The 24,355-nt window shown below is 37.9% G+C and overlaps 1 protein-coding gene across 1 annotated transcript in view; it reads left to right on the forward strand.

The window, feature by feature from the left end:
- The window catches only part of LOC102052852 (neuronal PAS domain-containing protein 3), a 613,283-nt gene that overhangs the window by 162,352 nt on the left and 426,576 nt on the right, over positions 1 to 24,355 (forward strand). Inside the window, exon 2 of the mRNA XM_055717189.1 lies at positions 22,609 to 22,853. Within this exon, the coding sequence (XP_055573164.1) occupies positions 22,609 to 22,853 (245 nt within the window). The remainder of the gene's footprint in view (positions 1 to 22,608; positions 22,854 to 24,355) is intronic.

Here is a 24,355-nt window from a genome sequence, read left to right on the forward strand (position 1 = left end):
CTCTGAAGGGCACCAGATTTAATTAGTTGCCAGTTGGACTTTGTACCAGTGATCACAGCCTTCTGAATCTGATGGTTCAGATAGTCTTCCACCCACTTTTTTGTGCACTTATCCAGTCTATATCTCACCAGTTTGGCTAGAAGGGAGACTATGTTGAAGATGTTTGTAAAGTCAAGGTAAACAATATCACTGCCCTCCCCATACCCATCTTAACCATCTCATAAAAGGCAGTTGAGCTGGTAAAGCTTTACTTGCCCTTGATAATTCATGCTTGCTGTTCTGATTCACCTCTAGTCTTCCATGTGCTTGGAAGTGGCTTTTTGGGAAGGATTTACTCTATAGCCTTAATAATGAATACCAGGGCTGTGATTGCAAAGCTTCCTCCAACTCTATAAAGCAAGCTTCATCTACTTCCTTTTTTTGATCAGGTGGTCTGCAGCAGATGCCTACCAGGACATCACCCATGTTGCTTTGTCCTCTGATTCATAGCTATAAGCTCTCAGCTGACTTGCTTCCATTGTCCTCTTTTCTGCTTGTTACCTCTGATCTTCTCTCCGTGCTGTCCCTGAACACGAAGGGCTGGAGCACACCAGGTTGCTCAGACTAGGCAGCAATCAAATGGAGCAAAGGCATGGAGGGCAAAAAGGAGAGACATGCCCTTGAGGAGGGGGAGAGGTGCATCTTTTCTGACATCTCCCAACTTACTTAATTAACTGATCTTAATCTCCACCCCTTGCTCCCAAAGATATTCAAGCCCTTCCCATGAGATTGCTCTCCCTTTACCCTGTCTGAAGGTCTTAGAGTCAAAAGGCCAAATAGTTCCCCTCATTATCCAAAGCCCAGGTGGGAATCTGAGAGCAGAAAAGCAGGGCATATCTGCAAAAACACTCAAATGTATGGAACTCAAACTTTATAGTACCCAAAATAAGAGGGAGTAGAGCCAATCTGTGTATAGGACCAAGTGTGTGTAGCACGCTGCACAAAATGTAGGTGCTGTCTTTGAACATGGTATCTCTGGGAGCAATGCACCTCCCCACCCAGACTGAAGATTGCAGGTCTCAGAAGAGGAGGAGGTGAATGAGGAGGGTGGGAACCATTCCAGGGAGCTGAAACCAGCCAAGGGAGTTAGACAGTGCTCTTGGAAAGGCATCTGACCACAGCCGGCTACCCTGACAAAGAGTGCTTGTAATGAGGAATACATCTTGCACAGAATGCGTTTGTTTAGAGGGAAAAGGGAGTAAAAGGCACTGAAAGGAGGATGGTGAAGAATATGACTTGTCTGCTGAGTGAACTTATGTCTCCTCAGGGTTGGAGTACGGTGATCCATAGAAAGGGATTCTCCTATTACACGTGAGGGCTGTTAAACATGTAAAGAGGTGCTTGCCAACAGCCTGATACATAGCTCTGATAGAGGAAGGGTTCTATGTACGTAGTTAGGGAGCCAAATAATAGAGCTGAACTGCATTTTTCTTTCAAGCAGCAGTCCTAAGAGCTGTGGCTTTTTTTGCTTGCACCTTCAATATCTGGGCTGATTAAAATAAAATCTTTGCTTTTGTTTGTCACCAAAAGATGTCACCACCAACAACCAAAAGAAAAAAAAAAACACAAAAAAAAGAAGAAAAAAGAAGTGGTGCAAAGATCTGATGAAGCTGACATTGTTCTCTGGTAATTTGAGATGGGAAAAGAGAATTTCTGACTTCAGCGGAAGGTTAAGTAGGGAAGGGAAAGGGGTCCAGAACAATTCCTATATTTAGGACTTTAATTTGTATATTTTCTTGCAAACTAAGCTTTTGAAATATTCTTGATTGTGGATTTCTATGCTTTAAGAAAAAAGAAAAATCTGTGTGTATTTCTGGATAAGCTTCACTCAGAGGTGTGCATAGTTAGAGGAAACTGAGTATTGCAGGGAACCAGTTGTTGTGACAATCCCTAGCTGGATTTTTGGAATCTAATGGCTATAGTCACCTGGTATGAGCTAGAGCAGAACAGGCCATGCTTGCCTTTTGAAGTGGGACAAGATCTGCACAGGGTAGTTGAGGTTGAGCTTTCATCATTTGTCGTTAAGTTGTACTTAAGTTGCACAGAGATGGATTCTAACACAACTGACAGAATGAAGAGTAGCATATTTGAAGTTAGTGGAGTTACTAAACTCTGAAGAGTTGTAAGAGATCATAACTGGACCTGCTATTATAAGACAGTTAAATAGCACTGACTGTAAAATGTTGTTAAATATTAAAATGAACTTTATTATATTCTAACACAAAATGAAAAATGTACTTGAATGCATAGAATAAAATAATTTTTTTACTAATTTAAAGCCCCAAAGTTCTGCCAGGAAGTCATGGAGTCACAAAATATGATAAAAAGGTGGCTTTAGTATCAGGACCTCTGATGGCTTAAGAATATGTAAACAGTTCATAAGGCCAGGCAGCTCCCAGTTGGCTACACATCTGAACAGCCTCATAAGAAAATGTTATTTTGGATAACATCTCACTTTTTAACCAGGATTTGGCATTAGTCAAACTTCATTTTAATCCATAGATGTTGCTGCGTATTTTAAGAAAGAACAGCAAAGGATTCAATCGAGAAAAGTTAGACTAGCAAGGTATGAAAAAAGATTTTAGAACAACTAACTGGTTTTGAACCTGGAAAGCAGAAGTAATTAGTATATGAGTTTTGCTGAATTCGTTACAAACCACTACGAAGGGAAAGAAATCAAGTGAATGGAGGCCCTGAGGAACCTGGCATAGATCTGTGCTAAGATCCCATTAGAATGCAATTCAGGAAGTTGGCTGACATTGTATTTGCCGCGGTTATCACTGGCACACTGTATTATTTATTTCTATCAGCTACTGAATAGAGGTATAGAAACATATGCTGTCAATTATATTGAAATCTATTTTCTTCTGTGTCTGTGGTTTCAGTATACGGTTGAGTTCTACCAAAGTCCAAAACAAACCACTTCCTCAGCAATGCCTTAGGTTACTGATGGAGCCGAGGGAGAATTTGCGATAGTGACTGGCTGCGCTTATTTTTGTTTAGCATTTTTCATACTTCTAAGTAAGCATTTCTAAAAGAATGGTAATTTTGGCCAGATTCCAAGTGGGCAGTTTCATTCTGGCAACCTTTATTGTTCTGACAGCTTCAGCTGAGTATGTAGTCTTGCTCCTATCAGTGCCTTTCCTTCATGAATATGTTAAGCTGGTAGTGCTTAGAGATGTGTTCTCACTCATTCTGTGCCATCCCTGCTTATATGGGCATTTATACATCCATGTGGTAAACTGGATTAAGGAACCTGTAAACTAACCCAGTAAAAATCACTTAGTAATTTTAGCCTTACTCCCAAGGCAGGTGATGGTGTGGGGTGGGAATACAGCACCAGTGTTGAGAGGAAAGTGATTGCTTTCAGCTGTAACACTAGTCTATGCCAGTTTAATGTGTTTGTGTAGCTAGGATCTTGTTATTTATTCCTGTACACAGCTCCCAAATATAACGTATTTTCAGTAGTATATGAAATGATATCTATATTCACTGGTGTCCAGCTGTTTCAAGTGAAGGGCTAAACATATTTCAGAGAAGTCAAGGGGATGCAGTCTGTGCTATGAAATAGATTCCTACATCTGTTCTGTTTGCTTTGCACAGTTCTCTCTTTTTTTTTTTTTTTTTTTTTTTTGAGAAAAAGAGTTTTTTGCTTTTGTTCTTTTACAGGAGAAAAAAAGGTTATATCCACCCCCACCCCCCACCCTGAGTGTTGCATGGAGAATTCACTAGCTAATATAGGTAGAACTAGCTTCTACACCTCATCCCTAATGTATGCGTATGTGTGCGCCCTGGAGTCTGAGACTGATGGGAGCTCACTATGCACCAGCAATTCCCAGTTGGCCTATGGTGATGCGAGTACCAGGGCTTAACCCCTCATCTGTCTTTCAGTCTCCAATAAGAAAGCTGAATGCACTTTCTTTTCTCAGATTTTCCTTCTCCCCCTGCCTTCTCTTTTCTTTGGCTATTTTATCTGCGTTGAGGGAAGGAGAAAACCCTTGAGGAAATGCTCCCTAAGACCGGGTCAGCTCAGATTTCCTCAGACTTACTGAGAAACAAGCTGAATGGCAACTGTTCTTGTGTCATGATATGGTATGATATGCTGTGATACGGGGCAAGTTAGAAAGCTGATAAGCAGTCGTAGCAGAGAAAGGAAAGCAGCTTTTTGGAACAGTCCCAGCTCATACGAGCATTGCTCCAGCAGCTGCAGTAAAAGCAGTGGGAGGCAGCATCCCATAGCAATGAGGCTGATTCAGATACTTAGGTTTTTAAAGTATGTGGTGCAGGGATTACATCTTTAATTCAACATCAAGTACACACTTTCTTTATAGATAAGTTTTCAGGACTGCAGTTTAGGTACGCCAGGGCTCGGTGTCACCTAACCCACAAGCTGGACTTGCCTGCGTGGGTCTGAATCATAAATTCTGATTTATTCAAGACATCCCTGTATAATCTCATTGAAATTAATGGATTGCTTTAATGAATAAACTTTGTAGGTTTGGGATCTGTGAGGATTTGAAAACCTATTACATAAACTAAATCTCCAAACAGTTTTTCTAGTAGGCTAATATTGTAAGTCTGCGGGTCAAGTTGGTGTTTTGCTCTTGATTATGCTAGAAATTAGTAGTAGGACTGAAATTAGAAACACGGATCACTGACAGTCAGCCTCTGATACTGACATTATTTGTATAATTTAAATATATAAGCATGCTCAGTGTGCCCCAAAAGCATCCGCCAAAATATGTAATACAGATTATATCATCTTTGCAAAAGCATGGGAGAGTACTGATAGCTCATGTTTTATACTCAGTGGCTGATATTAACTGCTTAAGCAAGAACCACGTTCCAATATTACAAGATAGAGTGCAGATCCAAGGGCAAAATTTGGCTTTAAAGAACTGAATAGAAATTATTCTTAGAAAGGCTTCAATTATCTCCACAGTAAAACTACTAGAATCCTCATTTTCGTCACTACAGACACTTGATGAGAGTAGCAGATGGCCACACAAAGCATCCATGCTATTTTATATGAGATTTTAATGTAAACTGAACTCATAAAATATTTTAAATAAGACTTTTAAAATTGGCACAAGAATTCTTAGTTTTTGAAGGCTGTAGGTCTAAACAAATCTTGTAGTAACCTGAAAATCAACTTCTACCCTGCTTTAACTTGTTCTGGTTTTGTCATGCAGTCATTACTTTTTACTGTCTAAATCTCTTCCTAATGTTTATTCTTCTTGCATATCAGGCTAATACCTTCTTTTATACTAGCCGTTAATAGAAGACTCTAAAGCTGTTTAGTGTTTTTGGCATTCCAGTGAAAAACTACATGGTAGAAAAAGTTTCTCCTACTTGGCCACAGTCCTAGTGCTGGCTTTGGTCTGTTTGTGGCTGTCACTTTTCAGGGATGCTGGAGGCAATTATGAGCCTCCTGTTCTCTGATTTCTCTACAGGAGACCGTCACAAACTGGAGGATCGGTAGACGTGGATGTATCTTCAGTAGCCCCTGCCACAGGTCTTATGACCACAATAGTCAGGATCCCATTTTGTCATGTCAGTAGTATCTGTCAGCGGGCTAGCGGTGTGGGAATTAGCATTTGCATCTTATTAAAGCTATAGTAAGCCCTGTTGCTCAGTGAAGTCCTCAAGTGCCTGAAAGGCATTAAGCATCACAGAGATACATTGACTCCTGCCACATTATGGGGAACACTTCAGCTGCTTTTTCTCCCTTGCTCTTAAGAACACGATTTTTCCCATTGTGTTTTTTTGAAGTAGGCATTCCGAAGAATAGCTGTATAAGCTGAAATCACAGCAACTGCTGTTGTCAACAGTCATGATTTAATTATAAAGATTGACTCTGTATATCTCTTCATCCCTAAGCAGAGATGAAAAGATATGTGAAAAGATATACCCAGGTTACAAAGGAGTTCAGAAAAGACAGCAAACGTGAAAACCCTGGTGTAAAAAGAATACTAAATAGGCAAATTCTCTGAGTAAAAACAAAGTGTCTTGTAAAGGTTAATTCAACATAAGTTTATTAAAATCAAATTTAATGTGTTCTGTCTTTCTGGAGTTTTTTTCTTCATTCACATTTTCTAGACATTTAGTCATATTGTTGAGATGAGCACATATCCCAATCAAACAGTTATAGGATTATTAGTACATGATTCCCACTTGACAGCAAAAGGTTGGAGATTTAATTTGTTCAGCTGCTGTGAGCTTGCTGAAACAACTGTGTACCAAAGGAAGGATTCCACAATTTTTTCTCATTTTGTTTTTCAAATATTTACTCTTACGAAATCACTTAACACTAAGGGTCCATGTTGTCCTTTGAAATCAATGGAGTTGGGTAGGCACAGCTGGTGATGGAATTAGACTCTGCCTATATTTTTTTTTTCCTGCTCTTAATTTCTCAATGGCGAGAGTTGCCAGAACTAACATTTAAGGAAAACAAAAATCCTGTCATATTTGAGATCAGAATGTATCATTTTGACTTAGATTTTTTTTTTCATATTACAATATTACAGTTGCTGACCTATCTTTTTTGTAGTAATAGCAACAACTTTAACTGATGCCAGATTACGTATTTATATCACGGATCAGGCTGCAAATTCATTCTTTTCCAGAGAAGCAGAAAGATCATGTAAAACTGGTGACCACATGTTGACAGGCTGCATGATTTAACAAAACCAGAGGCAATCATTTCAAAGAAAAATGTTTTATTTTCTGCCAGCAGAGTATAATGGAGAGAAATTGGCTGGTATTATTTTTAAAAATTGCTCAAATCACTGTAGTTAGTATAAAATTGTCTCTGGAACTATTTCCTGTAAGTTAACCAGACATATGATTGTATCCTTTCTATTTTGAATACTGAAGCTCACATTTCATCTGTCTTCTGTAGAGCCCGTCAGGTATAATAGCTCTTTGTGATGGTTCGTTCTTTTCCTCTTTCTTTTCTGTAGCTAAACCCCCACCCACAAACCTAATACAATTGCTGGTTTAAACATCGCTCAGTAGCTATTACTAGGAGTCTAGCAGTCATTGTACCTCTTTCCCCTTCCGATGAGCTCGTAGATCTATCAACAGGTAAGTTCCAAGATTAATATGTAGTGTTTATGGGTATATATAGGTTATATGTCCTCTTGACTCCAAAGTATTTCTGGTTTACCTGACTGAGATTATCATAGTGATGAGAAGTTTTAAACAGAGTAAGGTGGCATTTTCAAACCCAACTTCCAGGGCATCTTTTCACTAGGTGTGGGAATACACCAGCACTGTGTGGTTTTGAAAATCCTGCCTTAATTGTTCTATATGTTTTGAATATCTGTGTGAATAATGGCTTTTTGGGACTATCTCAAGAATTCATTACTAAAACCATGGCCATAGGAATTTTTTATGACAGAGGCTCACTTAGCGTATGTGTTTGGGTATACTAAAAACCCAATACTTGGGCAATGACTTGACATGGAGAACATGAACAACACCACTGCTGATGTTTTTGAGGCCTGGGCATATTGTCCGTGTTGAGCAACAGTACTGGTTTGATGGCTAACAGCAATCTGAAAGGTTTTCAGCAGCCTTTGAGGAATAATAATGCTCTGCCACCAGCTCTTCTATGACAAATTTGCTCTTTGCCCTCGGTGATTCACACTGGTGCTCTTAAATACTCTCCATCCCTGTTCACCTACACAGGTCAGCCTCACAGTGCTGTAGCAGTCAGAGCACTGGGGAAGATGGCCAGAAGGTTAGGAGGAGAAATGCTGGTCCAAGTCAGAGGAGTTTAAAAATTGAATAATTTTAAGCATAATGCTGTGGCTGAATAGAGAAGGAATAAAGTTGTCTCAATTTTTATTTTTTAATTATTATTAATTTTTTATTGTTGTGATTGATGGAAGTGACAGGTAACAGTCTGGTCCATCCAAGCAGTCCATGCTAGGGAAAATGGGGAGCCTTTCTTTGAGGAATTTCAGTTTGCTTAGAAAACAGAAAAATGAAATCTGGATAAATGAAAAATGCATATCTTGTGCTGGGGGAAATTAAGAAACTTGTACAGAATGTCTCTGCTTGTTTCTGAGCTCTGTCATTTTAACCTGATTCTGCCATTTTACACCAAAAATTCTTAGGTGGTATAAAAGAAACACTTTGCCAGCTTGTCTTCAGAGCAAGTGATTACTTTACTCCTCAGAAATAAAAGAAATGAGAATCAATCTGGATGAGACTGAGATAATTCTACATGCCTGGGAGAAAATATGTTGGTTTCTGGCATTAATAAATTAATGTTTTTCTCTAATTTTACATGCTTTGAGGCCTATGGAATTTATCAGATCTGTTTCCGTTTCTGAAACATAAATACCATCTCTGGCCAGGAATAACATGCTGGGAGAAACACATAATTGAACTTGTAGCTCATAGTTATATCTCAGTGTCTTTTTCTTCTGTGAACCCCAAATTGAAAGACTTCAGTTTTCTCATGAGTAGCAGAGCACTGCAGCCCAGTATGATGCTGTTTCAGACACGGACTAAAATAATCTTAAAATATATCAATTAAAGTATTGAACATGGAAGATGGTGTTACCTGCTGCTGATTGCTACTGGATTCAGTGTTGAAATTTTTTAGTTCTTTTTATGTTGAAAAAAAGACTGCTGAAATGAAGACTGGAAAACATACAATGACTGAGTTTGTTTAGTCAATCGAGTATCTTGTCAAAGGGAAGGCTAAAAGGGTGACTTGATCATGGCCTGTAATTACCCAGACAGGAAGAAGACAGCAGATATTTGGAGCTTCTATTGTTTAGTGGACAAAGGAATTGCAAGATTCAGTGACTAAAAGCTGAATTCAGCAAAGTTGAAACTGGAAATAAAACACAAAACGTTAATGGTGAGGCTAATTTAAACATTGCAGCTGCTTAGCAATAGAAATTCTTTACTTCTTGGAGTTTCCAGATTAGGATTGTTACTTTTGCAAAAGAAACCAGAATTGCTGGGTAACATGTGGCCTGCCTCATGATGAAGATAGTTCCTAGATAATTATAATACTCTTCTCTGATCTAGACCTGTGAGACTTTGCAGGGAGGTGCTTTACCTGCTGGGTAATTAAGAGGTCACTTGAGGCAAGGAGCTCGTCAGAACAGGACTTTACCTTTCAATCTTGCTTTCTTTCATGGTTTGCTGTCACTCGCATTTCTTGAGGTCTGTGGCTGTTTTTTAGGTGGTTTGGTTTTGTTTGGTTTTGGGGTTTTATTGGAAGCATTTTTGCAAGAAGCTTTGCTACTTGGTGGAGATGTAGCCTGGGCAGCCAGTGGGTATATTTCTGAGCACTGAAAATTTTAATGCCTTTGGTAAGTTCAGTCTGGTGGCTTTAGGATATTGCTACTTTTTGCTTGTAGTTGAGTACTACTGAAGGAAGTAAGCATTATTTAGGACATGGGATTTATGTCTGAAATGTTAAAACTTTGAGGCTTTCGGTTAAGTGTTGCTTTTTACATTTTTAGGATTGTAATTTATGATGTGTGTGTTTTAAGCAAAGGTTTAGGTGGATCACTACTTTGGACATAAAATGCTTGTAGCATCAGGTCTACTCCAACTAATTAAATCGGTTTCTAAGGAAAATTGGTTTTGGCTATACCGTTTCTGAACACCTTATTTAGAAATCAGATCTTAGTCTTCTACAGGTGCCTGAAAACTAAAATGTGCAGGGACATACCTCCAGCACAGCAGTTACCACTATGTGAGGCAGTCATGGTCTGGGTTGAGTACGAAACCTCTGACAATAGACTCTTCTTAGCATTTCAGGAAACATGTGAGCCCAATAATGTGTGTGGCCGTTACTGGTATCTGTAAATGGAACAAGGAGGGAGTTCTTCCTTCTGTAATCAGTGTGGGTTTCACTTTTATCCTGCTGTATCAAAACTGCTGAAAATATAACAATATTATGTCTTTTTCATATGACCTGTAAGTCTTTGTCTTATGCACCTAAAATCCATACAGCCATATAACTAAAAAGTGGTTCAATAAATTTTTATCTATCTGCATATAAAATTTCATTTTGGGGACCAGCTGAGAACCCGCATGAAAAATTTCAACTGAAAGGTTATTTCTTAATGAAGTTTGTAACAGACTGAAAGTAGGAAGAATTTCCATCAACCTGTTACATTTATGCAGTGCTACTGTAATACACTAAACCATGATGATGCAGGCAGTGTGTTTTTTTTAATAAAATTTTAAATATAAAATTGACTGCTCTAGGGACTTGGCACTTTAATCCTTATGTAGGTTTTCTTTTATTCATTCATTTATTATGAATGGAATGGAGGGTGGAATGGAAGGGGACAGTATGGTTTTTTTGTGGGTTTCTTGCGTTTCCGGGCTCGTTAATGTGTTTCATACCATCCAAAGAGGTTATTTTAAGAGTATGAAGATTACTTAGTTTGAATCTGCAAGATTAACTTTGTTTTTAAACTATCTTTTGATGAACAAGAAAACCTGAAAATTTGTAATTAGAACTGGGGAGAGACTTGTGGAGCACTGTGCACAGTAACAGGGTGCTTCATGAGGCTTTTTTTCCTAACCTGTAAACTATAATGCTAGTTTTGTGCCAGTGGAAACACATGCATATAGTTGCATTGACGTCCTGCTTAAAGTTTCAGGAAGGGTTCCCTCTTGCTAAACTAATTGTAAGATTCTATAGTATTTGGCAAGTCTTTAATGTTCCTTGGGAAGTAAAACCATGTAAGTATAGCCTAATTCCACTAAGAAACAGGTAGAAGGGAGAAAGCTAGCCTTGGAAAATGTATGTTAATACTGATCTGTGGAAGAATGATGGGGTTTTGAGATTTTTTTATTGGTTTTGAGATAATTTTTTTGTTTTGTTTTGTTTAGTCTTTGTTCTGTGTCCAACCCTATGTGCTTGTCTGGCTTTGTTTCTTTTTATTAAAGCTTCATACACTGCTATAACACTACCAGTGGTGTCTAAGCCATTGCTTTAGACTTGAAAAAGCAGATGCCCTAAAAAGTGCACTTTTTTTTTCTGTTTGAATTACTGTTTTCTGGCCAGAATTTTCCCCCGAATTTCTTCTGCCCTTCATCAGTGTTTGCGTGACAGTTACAGAGTTGCCACTTGTCCCAGAGGGTTAAATAGAAAGTAAATGTAGTCGTTCTGCCAGGGAAGTCAGTGGAGAATGTAGCCTGTCCTGGAATATGTAAGCAGTAATAAAAGTTATTTCTTTATATGTGGTATGTGAAAGAGACACCTGCTTGTGAAAAACTGGCTGTCTTGTGCTCTACTGAAATTAATTTACACTAACCTGCTCAGGGTTCAAGCCAACAAGCTGAAAGTGAAAGGCCTTGTGGTTCCTTCATACTCTATTGAGGCAATGGTTCAACAGCTAACGCTGCACCTTGGAGAGTGGAGCTTGTGCTTCTGGAAGAATGAGCTGCAATAAATCTATCAGTGAGCTTCTGGAGACTTGCACAGGCAGCAGAGTCTTCCTAAGACTGCAAAAGAAAAATTTTGCCTGCACTGCTTGGTTTTGAGCATTCAGCGCATGTAGCTACACCACCACCCATGCTGGTTGTTGCATGTTTCTTTTTGTTTTTCAAATGTGCTGGAGGTATCTTTAAACTAGGTAGCTTGAGTATCAATGCAGCGTGACCTCTATAGGTACAGGTTTTATCACAGGCAGCAAAAAACATGCAAGGGCTCAGAGCTGATGTTGGTTGTGTAGGTCATTGTCTATCCTCCTGAAGTTATATTGTTGCCAATTTTAAGATAGCTCAGTTGTGTCTCTGTAAACTGCAGTAACTCCTTTGGGTTGTGGTGCCAGTGTATCCTATATTTCTTCAATGCTGCTTCAGAAATGGTCTTGACAAGACTTCCATGGTAGGCTTGGAAACTACAACACGCATATATGCTCGGCATAGACCCACCAGTGTAAGCATAACTTTTAGATGGGAAGGAGAGAATTAGGAGATGATGAGGATGATAATTGTAAGAGTGAGTAGGGAGATAAAGCATGTTATTTTCTTCAGAATGGGTCCTGGTATTATAGTAATTGAGAATACAGCACCAAGAGATTATTTATGCGGCAGCACTGAAAGAGAGAGGTTGGAATTCTTGCCTTTTTTTCCTAGCTCTGGGAACTGAATTGGAGTGGATAGTTACAGAGAGCACAGCCAACTCTAACAAAATCCCTATTTAGGTCACCTGTAAAGAGCAAACACGGCGTGTCTGAATGCAACACTGTGCTCTTAGGACTTTTGGCAGTAGTAAAACTTCATTGTATAGAAAAACTACCTTGCATACACAAAGCTTTTATAACAAAAAAACTTTTTTTTTTTTTTTTTACCTCTGTAGCTGCATACACCAGAGCTACCACTGTAAAATAATGTTATGGAAAATAATGGCCATAGCCGGTATAAACATTCCAGCAAAAATTTCTGCAATAGGTCTGACATAGGTGAGGAAAATAGCAGCTGTCCACTCATTCTTCAAAATATTAATTCAAAACCAGATTAGAATCCCCTAATCTGAAGTGTTTGTTCTTAAATACAGTACTCACAAAAGGAGTATAATCAGAAATTTGGATTCTATTTGTTCGGTTTGGAGTGATTTATTTATGTAGTAACTGCTACTTAGTCCAAAGTGTAAAGCTCTTAGCTAAACTGCTGTATGCTGTATACCATATTAATATGTTATATGAGACAGCATATTTAGAGAACCTGGGCTTGGTAATTTAAAGTACCGTGTTTACTTCAAGCAGGTAGATGCGGCATGCTGTGACTTTACACCTCTTTTGTCCTCTTGTTTTCCCCATGTCACATAATGGGTACAGGTTTTGATATATTTGTGTGGTTGCTAGCATTCAGGGATGTAGTCACGATCTGGCAACAGTATACCTGTGCTATTTCTTTGGTTACCCATTGAAATACTATAGTAAAATTGCACTTTTCATCTTAATGCTGAATAAATTACTTCTTTACATATTCGGTAATATATTCTCCTGTCACATAACTCTTGTTATTGTTAATTGGAATTGCTTATGCTCATTGAGGGAGGAATACTTTTCATCCTGTTTTGAATGAAAATCTGTAATCTTGAATTTGTTTCTAAACTTCAGTCATGAGGAGAGCAGTGCAGGAAATTGCTGCTGTTCCACCAAATTAGCTTCTCAGATATCCTTTTAATTGGAGACCATAACTCAGATTCTTAGTATTTTAGGAAGCTGAACAATACAAATTGAAATACAGATATTTCCAGTAAGGGCTCAGTTCAAAGAAGGCTTTTATACACAGATGAGTCTGCTAACAAATAGCATGTCATATGATAATGAGACTGTGTTTTCTTCTGCAGTTTCACATTTCCTAACTGCACTGCTGTGAAATAAGTGGAGTGTTTATCTACTCTCTCTTAAACTGACAAATCTCTGCTAGGGACAAGTGTGCCCACTATAGACAGAACATAGGTATACAAAAAAAAAAAAAAAAAGAAAGAAAAAGAAAAAGAAAAAAAAGTCTAAACTCTCAAACACAGCACTTCCAAATGCAATATATTACACTTGTTCAGAACATTCATTTCCGCCAAAGTATTCTGTTTTTAATGTAAAGACTTCAATTTATGTTTAAGAACAAGCAAACTATAGTACTTTGACAGCCGTTCACACTTAATTTCTTTGCATTAAACCAACAGCATTCTTTTCCACAAACATCCATTGTTAGGACAATGCTCTCAGACGGAATTTATGAGAAATGGAATTATGTTACCAAGGAGATAGCATTTACTATAATGAAGAGTAGATCCTAGAAAATGGCCCCTTTTACAGCAGCTCAGAACAGAGCCACAAAAGCAATTGATTGGTCTTGGCATTTAGTCTTATATCAGCTGTGTCATCCATAGCTTCAGGAGTGAGAACACTAATCTGAAGTGACATTTCTGTTCTGGCGGGCTTTTCTGCCCTGATGAAAGCAATTACTTCATTCCTAAATGATAATTTGCAGGAGTTTCAACCACTTTAATTGATAATTTTTTGTTCTGAGAAGTTCAATTGTGAAGTGATTAGCTGATTTGGTAAATAGAAATTTAAGGTGTGAAATGTACAAGTTGCTCCAAGGTAAAGTGCTGTTTATTGGGTGCTGCAAAATTGCTTGATAAAACTGCAGTTTCTTTATTATCATGAGGCTGGCAATTGCTTCGTTCAACACAGGAGGAAGAAAAGATCAAAACACTGGTGTTCTGGTTGCAGAGTTTGGGTCTGAACGAGTGCACCACAGCTCACTTAATTGTTGCTGTATCAAAGTGTACATTAGTTTTAAAAGATTGTGTAGGATGACGAGTTTTTAATCCTTAAAAACCTGCCAGGCTTCTATTATGATGTTCTAATGACTCGATTTGGAAGTAAATCCTGTCATTTAAAAGTTGCAACAAAGGTGCTTATTGGCGATAAAATATTCAATTTAATGATTAGTTCAGGCAGACACAAACCTCTTCCTTAAACCACATTTACACACTGAAAATAAAATAAAAGAAAGCTCTTCTGTCAAACAGCAAAGCCTAACAAAGCAATCTCAAGTCTCACTGATATAACAAAAGGCTTGGGTATAATATAGGTATTATTTTTTCTTCATAAGTTGCACATTATTTTTACAATAATTGTTAAAGCACATTTGCAAAATGTATTTTTGCTATCTACAAGGAAAAGAGGCTTTTTAATAGAAACCTGTTCTGTGGTATTTTCCTATATAGTAAAAAAATAATGGTCATTTCATGTGTTAAATGAGAAATATAAAGCAAAAATGAAGGTCAAACTGATTTAGCACATCAAACAGTCTTTGTCAGCCAAGCTTAATATATCCTGAGTTTGTGGAACAAATGAAATTTTGCTGCTATGTTACACTTTGCTTCCAAACAACCATTACAACTGGTTTTATATATTGTGTGAGCATCAGACCATCAAACAGTGCATCTTTACTGACGTGTTGCTGCAGCGATGATCTACAGCAGCAATCTGCCATTTATATAAGGGCAAAATGTGCATCTATATTTAGTTGTGAAATTGGCCTATTATACTCTTGATGTTTACAGAGGCTAACATAAATTAATGATGACAGCTATGAGCAGTGCATTAGTTAAGCAGCAGAGTTTTTACCTTGAACTTGAAGGTTCCAGCTTTAACTTCCAGCATATACTGTACAGCTTTCTTCACGCATTAAAAAAAGTCTTCTGAAAACATTAATTTTTCTTAGACAGCATTAAATGGCTTCAATTTGTGGACTACACCACTGATGATTATGTCAGCTAATGGTTTTGTTTACGTTTGTGGCAAAATTTTGCCCCATAATAATGGTGATATTTATGGCGTGGCAAAAATGAATGCCCCTGAAAACTGTTTGCTCATTGAAAGGGTCTGATTTGACTGACTTTGAAGGTAGTCAGATGTCAGGTGTCCCCGGCCCGATGAAAAGAACAGTCTGAGGAAGCAGTGTGGCTCGCTAGGTTATGTACTGCACTTTCACCTGAAAGCCTCCTCTTGCGGCTCATGTCAGAGCCAGTATAGATACTGTAGTAACTATAGATTCCAGTTAACCATGACCACAGATCTGACAGGTATGCAAGCGTTCAAAGGTTCATGAGTTAAAATGCTGAAGTCTTTGATGAATTTTTGATGGATGAATTTTTAATACAGGTCGACCTTTTTCCTTTGAGGCTGCATGCTAGATTAATTGATAAATAGTGAGACTGAGCAATGTTCGGATCTCCTAAGCAAACAAGTAGAAAAATCCATGAAAATCTGCCATCTGACTTCTCAGATGTACTTGAAAAAGAAAGAAGAAGGTAAAATTTAATGTGGCTTTTGATTCTCCTTTCCTCTTTTTTTGGAGGTTTTACCCTCACAAAAGTACTCCTCTCTTTCAAACAGCATAACTGTTTTTTATTAGTCTTTAAGTTCTTGTACTCTCAGTTCAGAAACAATCTGTGTGAAAAAGAAGTCTGTGAGTAGGACAGCAGTAAAAAAGACAGGCAAAGAAAGGGAGAAAACATCAACTCAAAAACTTGTCTCAAAAGGAAAAAAATGCCCAAACATAGCAAAATACTGTGTAGAAATGGGAGGTAAACAACTTAACATACTTTCAGTATCAGTTTTTCAGAACTATTTGAGTTTTAGGGAGTTGAAGAGGATTTTTTTCTTCTTTTATTTCACATATACAGGAACATCACCTCTCTTGCTTCATTCTTTTAGACTCAACTTGTACCTGCTATACTGAAAAAATATCCAGTTTCTTGCATATTTTTGAGCTTTCTAGAGCATAACATTTAGAAAGACAAAACAATAAGAAGAACCCTTGATGACAGGAGGCTTTAGGCTCCTGCTGCCGCCATTGGTGCTGCCTGACTGGCTAGACTGGACTTGTCAACTGTAATATGTGCAATCATGTAGTACAGGTTACTCTGCTTTACTTCCTCCATCTTTCCCCCAGTATAAATCTTTTCTTGGAGTGTGCTGTTGTTCAGATGATTATCCACTTGAATTGAACACTGTTTTTGAGATGTCACTATTAACGAACACTTTGGAAAAGATCCTCAAATGTAAGAGTCACATAGAAGCAAAATAAATAAATATTCAAAATAATTGGGTCATTTCTATATTGATGCTATTCCATTCTTTGAACTTCTAATTAAGTGTAATTGTCCTGTGAGATCAGTGAGATGAAAACAGATTTTTATAGTCCAGAACATGGCCTATGGGTGGGCACCTACCAGTGGCCTTGGACATTATCTTAATGAATCGCGCAGGCATTAAGAGTCAGCTTTTCTATGTATCCATTATTACAAATGGGCTTAACGTCCCTCAAACGTCCCTCATTGTTTGCACTGGTCAGCCTGAAGCCCCAGGAAAGGTTCTCCTCAAGAATTTTTGCTAAGTGAGGGAACAGGTAAGAGATTAGTCCTGTAATAGATCAGAATCTGCAAACATTCATATTAGTTAAATTATCACATTAATCCACTACACGGTGTTGATATAAATACAGAAATTAAGTAAAGAGGTTATTTAAAAAAGGGAAGCGATCTAAAGTTGATTGAAATATAAAAATGTCCAAAGTATGACAATACTATGTTATGTCATATTAACACACAACAAGGTAAGAACAAGATAAGAGGATCTTTCTAGCATATCTCATACAGATTTGCCCAAATGCACACCTGTGGAGTCAGGAGCAGCATAAATTTATTTCTGTATGTAATACTACAACTAAAGTCAATGGCAAGTAAGCATTCTTCTGTTATTTGTATTGGAAAACAATATGCACAGAAGGACATACATAATTGAAAGTCTCTTTCAGGAGGTTGATGGGGTTGGATCACTTGGCTCCCGTCCTCCTCTTTTTTCTTTTTTTTTTTTGTCACAGATTCATTGTGTGCTCTAATGTTGCACATCCTTTCCATATATTTGATTTCTTTTCTGTGAAATGGATATAACATCCATCTGACTGCGTTCTTTGGAGAGTTGGATAATGTTTATAGTGGACCTTTTGATCCTTGAATTTAAAAGACTAGACTAATATAAAAATACACCCAGGCATATTGCTTCGTTCTCTATAAAGCTTGTTGTAAACATTATTAGATATTGTTGTTATTTTTGTACTGTATCTGGTTTTGCTGCTACTAATCCGTGTTGTTGTTAGAGGCTTAAGAAATTCACTAGTGGTCGATAACAGCTGAATTAACAAGTGTGATATTGTTTAGTATTACAAGAAAAAGTGCTCTGTTCTGGTATACTGTTGCATTTGTGAAGTTTCTCCTGAAAGCAGGAAGGATTTCAATAGAATTATCAAAAATACTGTGCATCCTTTGTGAGAGTTTGCCATACTTCTCTGCTTGTAGTTAATGAAAATGAGCAAAAACTATGACGGCACACTGCAGACAAGCTGTCTGTTGGCTGGAGCCATTATAGCTGGAGCTCAGCAGCCCGTCTGTCCCTCAAACCTTGTTTTATGGCCATCGTCCCCAGTCCAATCTCTATTTATGACAAGTACAGCAAGGGTACCGTAAAACCCTGCCGGCGCTGTTACGTGGGGCTGAGCAGGGAGAGACCGACATTTCTGAGAAGCCTTGCTTGGCGGGGAGATTGCCTGTGTCAGGCTTAAGGGAACAGCATAGGTGAAATGTAAATGCAAGCTGCCTTTCTAACACTGGGCAGGCAACTCTGTGATATATCTACTTCCAAGCTATATTTTGAAATTACAGATAGAAATATTTGTAACCATGACCGTTCCCCTGTTTTCATTCAAAACGCAAACTCATGGAATTAGTTTATTTCACTGATTTTTACTGCCCAAACCAAGACACAGAAGCGAGGTACTGATATGCTAAAAAATCATTGCTAATATAGGTCAGTACATCTGTTGATATGCTGTAATATGTTTGATTGCCATTATACTCTGCAAAAATTAGGAGCTGTGATTGTTCCATCTTTAAAGTGACAGATGATGATCTGCCAGACATGTGGAGCTTGTGGGTGTGCACACAGATATGGATGCATGTATATGCTTATGAATATAAAATATATTAAATGATGTGAAATAAAATATGAAGCAGGTTATGCTTGGAATGACCACAAGCACAATGAAATCACAAGTGAGTTATGAGTACCAATAAAACTTTTATGCAACACCATATTATCATGTCTTCTGCATCTGCTGTGTTTTCAATAGAAAATCTACTTTAGAAATGTTGTGTACACCATTTTAAAATTGTATGGTAATATTTATTGTACCCTTTCATCTGTAAAAAACAGACCCCTTTTGTATCAGTCCATCTGGAAAGCCCCTAAAAGGAAAAATAATATATATTTTAGAAGCCTGCTATCTAAAATAGCATTACTTTACTAGCCATTAAATATCCTGTTTATATGGTACTGCATCTCTGAATTATCAGGAGCTAGCAGCTGGAAACCTCTTAGTCTTCTTTAGTGGACTCAGTATATGGAAATTCTTTGAGAAGTATGTTCTTAAGGGAACGCATGAAGTTTTGCTATTGATGATGACATCATCTGATATCGTACGGTGATGCACTCTGATCCAATTATCTGAGCTCCTTCCCTTTCTCCACAGAAGGCAGAGGGAGGAATATTTGTATCCCTTGGGTATACTTCCCACTATTACTTTCTTGTTGGTACTATGGATAGCATATGTACATTTGCTTGTCTGTTGGAGGACCTTCTCTATCATGTGAGAGCTCTCACATGTGTGGTGCTTGCTTTCTTGGTGCTTTCTGAATGTTTTTGAAATCCACTTAGTAAACATGGGTATAGTTTCCCACATTTTTGTTTTTCTCATTAGCAGGACACCATGTGGGTATTTGTAGCCCGATACCCTAGTAAGTTAACTTACCAAGAATCAACTCTAATCCCAGTGCCGTGTGACAGAACGTAAGATGTGTTTTGCTCCTGTGCCAGCACCACTGCTTTCTGTTGTGAGCTTCACAGCTCTCTTTTCTAGCATCCTCTTGGGATTATCAGTGCCAGCACTTTGTTCTGTTAGCATCTGATGATGGAGCTGATTTTGCCTATCAGAATCACAGGTGCCAGAGAGTATTAACAGTGATGTTTAGGCCATATCTAGGGAATTCCTGCATCCTGCTGAGGAAATCGCTGCTTCTAAATTAAGGACCCATTGTACCAGCATAACTGTAGTGTCCAACACTATAAGAGTGTTTCCCTGGTGGAATTATGTAGAGTAGAAGTTAGGACTTCTGTGCACATTTCGACATATACTGTTTGTAAATTTAGCTTAATGCACTGATGCCAAGAGGAAAGTGCTACAAGCTACAAACTCCTTGACCTGAGTCACTTGGTGAAGCTTCCACAAATGACTGGGAGGAAAAACATGTTATTGATAATACTATTTCTCAGGAGTTTCTTTTGTATGTCTATTATATCAGCTTCCCATCCCTTGTACTTCGGGACTGTTTTTTATTGTAAAAGGTTGAATACACATAGGTGACTTTCAAAGGATGCTGTTTACTTGCACAGGTAGCCTCGCTTTTCAGCTTAACTGACTGCCATTGTAAATTGTTAATAATACAGTAAAGTATTACATATTTTTCTACTGCAATATTTTACTCAATTTCAGCAATCTCCTGAACCCTATACAGGACTTGTAAACTGTGGATTCAGTCTTTGGTGTTACTAAGGAATATTCTATCACCATTCAATTTCTGACTTTTCTTCAATTTCAAAAATTGCTGGGATCTGTAATGTTTCTGATTTGTTTTACTAGGGATCCCCAAAAAGCCCCCTTCTTCCATAAGAATTTTCCATAAGCATAATCAAGTGCTTTGGAAAGAAGGTGTGAACCACTTGGTGCAGACTTTCATAACAGATCTAGAATCTCAGCTCTTCTGGATTCTTCAAACTTGATTTGGGGACTTGAGGTCCTCAACCTCAGCTTCTGGAGAAAAAAGTGTGATGGCACATAGTAAAGGCCATCCCTTGCGCCCTGAAAATGAGCTTTCACTTGCAAGCAATTGGGCAGAGAAACTTACCTGCTCTTCCTTATGTTACTGTTGTGGGAATTTAGCTTGTATTAGGGTACCTTACTGCACTGAAATTAATTAGACGGTTCACACCTCACAGAGCTGTGCTTCCAGGTTTCTCTATATACATAAAATATTTCTATCAGCTATATTTAATGCACCTTTTGAGGGATTTTACACATCTATGAAGGTATGAAATTCAACAGAGATGCATCCTCAACAAGCATTGTGAAATTTTATTTTTCAGGTACTTTTCTCCTGGAATATAACTTACAAATCTAGCTGCTAGCTGTCTATATAGAGTTCATAAAGACAAGTATGTACTTTATTGTGGGATTCAGTAGGTTCCTTACCTATGGGTAAGGATGTGCCATTTCCTCCCGTACCTTTATCTCACCATCCCTATTTCTTAGCCAGGCTGTATTTTTAGATATGATTGCTATTAGTATAGAATTGTGTAGGGAATATAATTTGTTAAGCATTCTCAGAGAAGTGTGATGGAGGGATTTAATTTGTGTTTTAAGGGCCCAGCTGATCTGCCCTTTCAATTCTGAGGTGGCACAGACAGGCAGAAAAATGCAGCTGGGTAAGAATATTAAAATAAGAGACACTGAAGTTTAAATTATTTCCCAATTAGAAAGATAGTTAAGCAGAGGTCTCAGAATCATGGTATTCGATATGTGTGCCTAAATTCTACTGATCTACTTCACATGCCAGAGTGCTTTTGTATATCTGGCTGTTATGATTTTTTTGTTGGTAAAATCCAGGGTTTCAGGAAGAGCTGTGGAAGCTTATGAGAAGCGTTTGCTGTTCCGTTATACATTGATTGAATTCCAGCTCTGTTGTAAACCAATGACTAGTTAATGGAATCGTGGCTGCAACTTCATCAAATTAATAAGTAAATAAATGAAGCAAAGGGGTTTGTGATGAATAAGAATAATTTCTACTCACCTTACACTGATTGGTAGACACCCACCCTCAGCATCAGCACCAAACACTATGCACTGAGACAGAGGTCTGGTCAAGCTTATCATATCCTGAGTTGAATGCTCTGTCTCAAAAAAAAAATACTATCTGTTCTTTGTATTATCTACACATTGACTCCTAATCTTTCGGGAAGTATTGTACATTTCTTTGTCCCAAACCATGCAACAAAAAAAGTTAGTTAAAAAAAAAAAGTGCATTCAGCAGTTTTACACATATTAAACAAATAGGCCAGGAAGTAAAATCCAAGTTACCTTTAGGTGTTGTGTATGGGTGGTAGCAAGTGATGCAATAGGACTAAATGAATGTCTTTGGATTTCCACCTGTTCAGTGTAATGCAGGAGGTCCTTTCTGTCCAAAAAGTTGTCAGGCTGGCATGTATGTGGTAGTGAATTACAATCAGACATGTGAAGCACATAACTGTGTTAACTGCTTGCTTCCCCCGCTGACAAAGGTTGCTGTTCCCACAGCAGGGACAGCTGAACCACTCAAAAAGAGCAGCTTAATGAAATCCAGGAAGGTTTACATCATTTCACCAGACTTAAACTTCTGTGGCTAAGAGGTCACTGTACAACCTGTTTGGTCATCTTGGCTGCACCGCAACCCCTGCCAGAGGTAGCACACACTTCAGTCATCTACTTTTAACCTTCTTTTCCCAAGAGTCAGAGTTTGGCACAAATTTAGACAAAATTGGGTACAATGAGTCAGGAGAAGCAATGACATCTAGGCAGATAAACTCCACATACACAGCATTCTTGGGAATCTTTTCTTGCAGCTGGCAGCAGAGAAAGGAAGGGCAGGCTAAAAAGAAAGTGGCTGAAATGAGTTAGGAGTAGTCAATATGTTGGCTACCACTGAAACTCAAATATTATCATTAGTTTTAATCATTCAAAGACTGGAGTACCATTAAATATATCCTGAAGTCTGTACATCCATACACAGCAGCATTTTGTAAATGTAGTAATTTGTACAGAAGACCAGCAGTGAAAAAGCAAATTGGTTAAATGTGACAGAACGCTAATATTGATGAATGTCCTACTTTGTTTATTTTCTTTCAGTTTACAAGCTTTGAGGAAGGAGAAATCCCGAGATGCTGCTCGCTCTCGCCGGGGAAAGGAGAATTTTGAATTCTATGAGTTGGCAAAGTTGTTGCCACTGCCTGCAGCCATTACCAGCCAGCTTGACAAGGCATCCATCATCCGACTTACAATTAGCTATCTGAAAATGAGGGACTTTGCTAATCAAGGTGATCCTCCGTGGAACTTGAGAATGGAAGGACCTCCACCTAATACATCAGTAAAAGGTATGGAATAATATGTTGTATAGTATCGAATATGGCAGCCTTTAGTAACCGCTAAATTGAAATTTTTACCATCATCCTTTCTTCTTTCCCTGCATATCAAATCCTTTAAAGGGATACAAATGTGGAAATCTGAGGTCTGCATGAGAAAGACACCATGTGAAGGTGAAATAAACCTCTTATTTATTTTTTTTATTTAACAAGGAACCTATTGATGTAATTATTACAGCTGTATATCTTCTGGGTGACATAGACTAAATTGTTTGAAGTTAGCCATTGCTTTGGTTTAGTGTTTTATATAAGGATGTGTTTGAGTGGAACATGGCATTATTTCTTGATTTGAGGATTCAATATCTTAATTCTCTGGCTAGACCTTAAAGGCAGAATCATGTATTCTGAAGTTTGAAAGCATCACATCAAAACATTTAAATCTTCATATTAGAGAACAGGATTTTATATATCATCTTGTAATGTGTATAGAAATTATTTTGACTTCTCAGCCCGTAGGCATCTGTCAACATTTCAGCCAAAATAGACTGTTTTCAATATTAAACACCCTCTTTTCATGCTCAAACAAGCAGTTGGGCAGGAAAATCAATGTTTTAGACATGAGTTGCCACAGAAGTCAGGTAACAGAGGAATCGGTTGTTTTAGAGGCTATGTGCATGTTGGTCCTATGTAGTGTTTCCAAGGACTTCTGTAAACTGGTCATTTTTTTGTAATTTTTTTTATTTTTACTCATGTTACTTATGTAGATGAGTGTGATCTTGCTGTCTGATAAGTATTGTAAAATAGAGAGCAAGCTGCGTTAACAGCAAGAACTCAAAGTTACCATAACCTGGGAATTTTGGTTGTCCTGGCTTTGACAGCGCAGAAAACTACGCTGTTTTATTTTAGCTACTGATCTCACATTTTGGAGGAAACATAGTTTGGAAAGAGGCATATGAGATTTGTGCACTTCAGTTTTTTTCCTACACATGATGAAACTTAAACTCAGTCTACACTAAACTGAAAAGACTGTATATAGCATGAGGCAAAAGAAAAAGATACCTTTAAGGGTGAGGGGAGGAGGGAGAAATAGAATCTTATTTATCAGCCCACAGCTGCTGCTGAAAGTTTACTGGTATTGATGGTGCAAAGGCCTTTTACCTGCTCTTCCATTTAAAGGAAGTAATATTAGTTAAGGAAAGTTATAATTTTCAGTGGACAGAGATAGACATGGAGGGTAAAAGCAAAGGACTTTCAGGGTGATGATTTGGTAGCTGGACACATTTGCGTCATTTCATATATTTCATTTATATTATCTGCCACATCATATATAATTTTCAGGGAGAAAAAAAAAAAAAAGTAGTAATTACATCATCCAGAGCATGAGTATAATGTGGTTCATCAGGCTTCTGATGTAATACGCAAAAGTTCCCCATTTTTTCAAGATGAGAGTTTATTCTCAGGCAATTTAACAGTGTTTCAAGGTGGATGTAAAGTGAACTGCTGTACAATCTGTG

Source organism: Falco cherrug, chromosome 7 (genome assembly GCF_023634085.1).
Source record: "Falco cherrug isolate bFalChe1 chromosome 7, bFalChe1.pri, whole genome shotgun sequence".
Lineage (NCBI taxonomy): Eukaryota > Metazoa > Chordata > Aves > Falconiformes > Falconidae > Falco > Falco cherrug.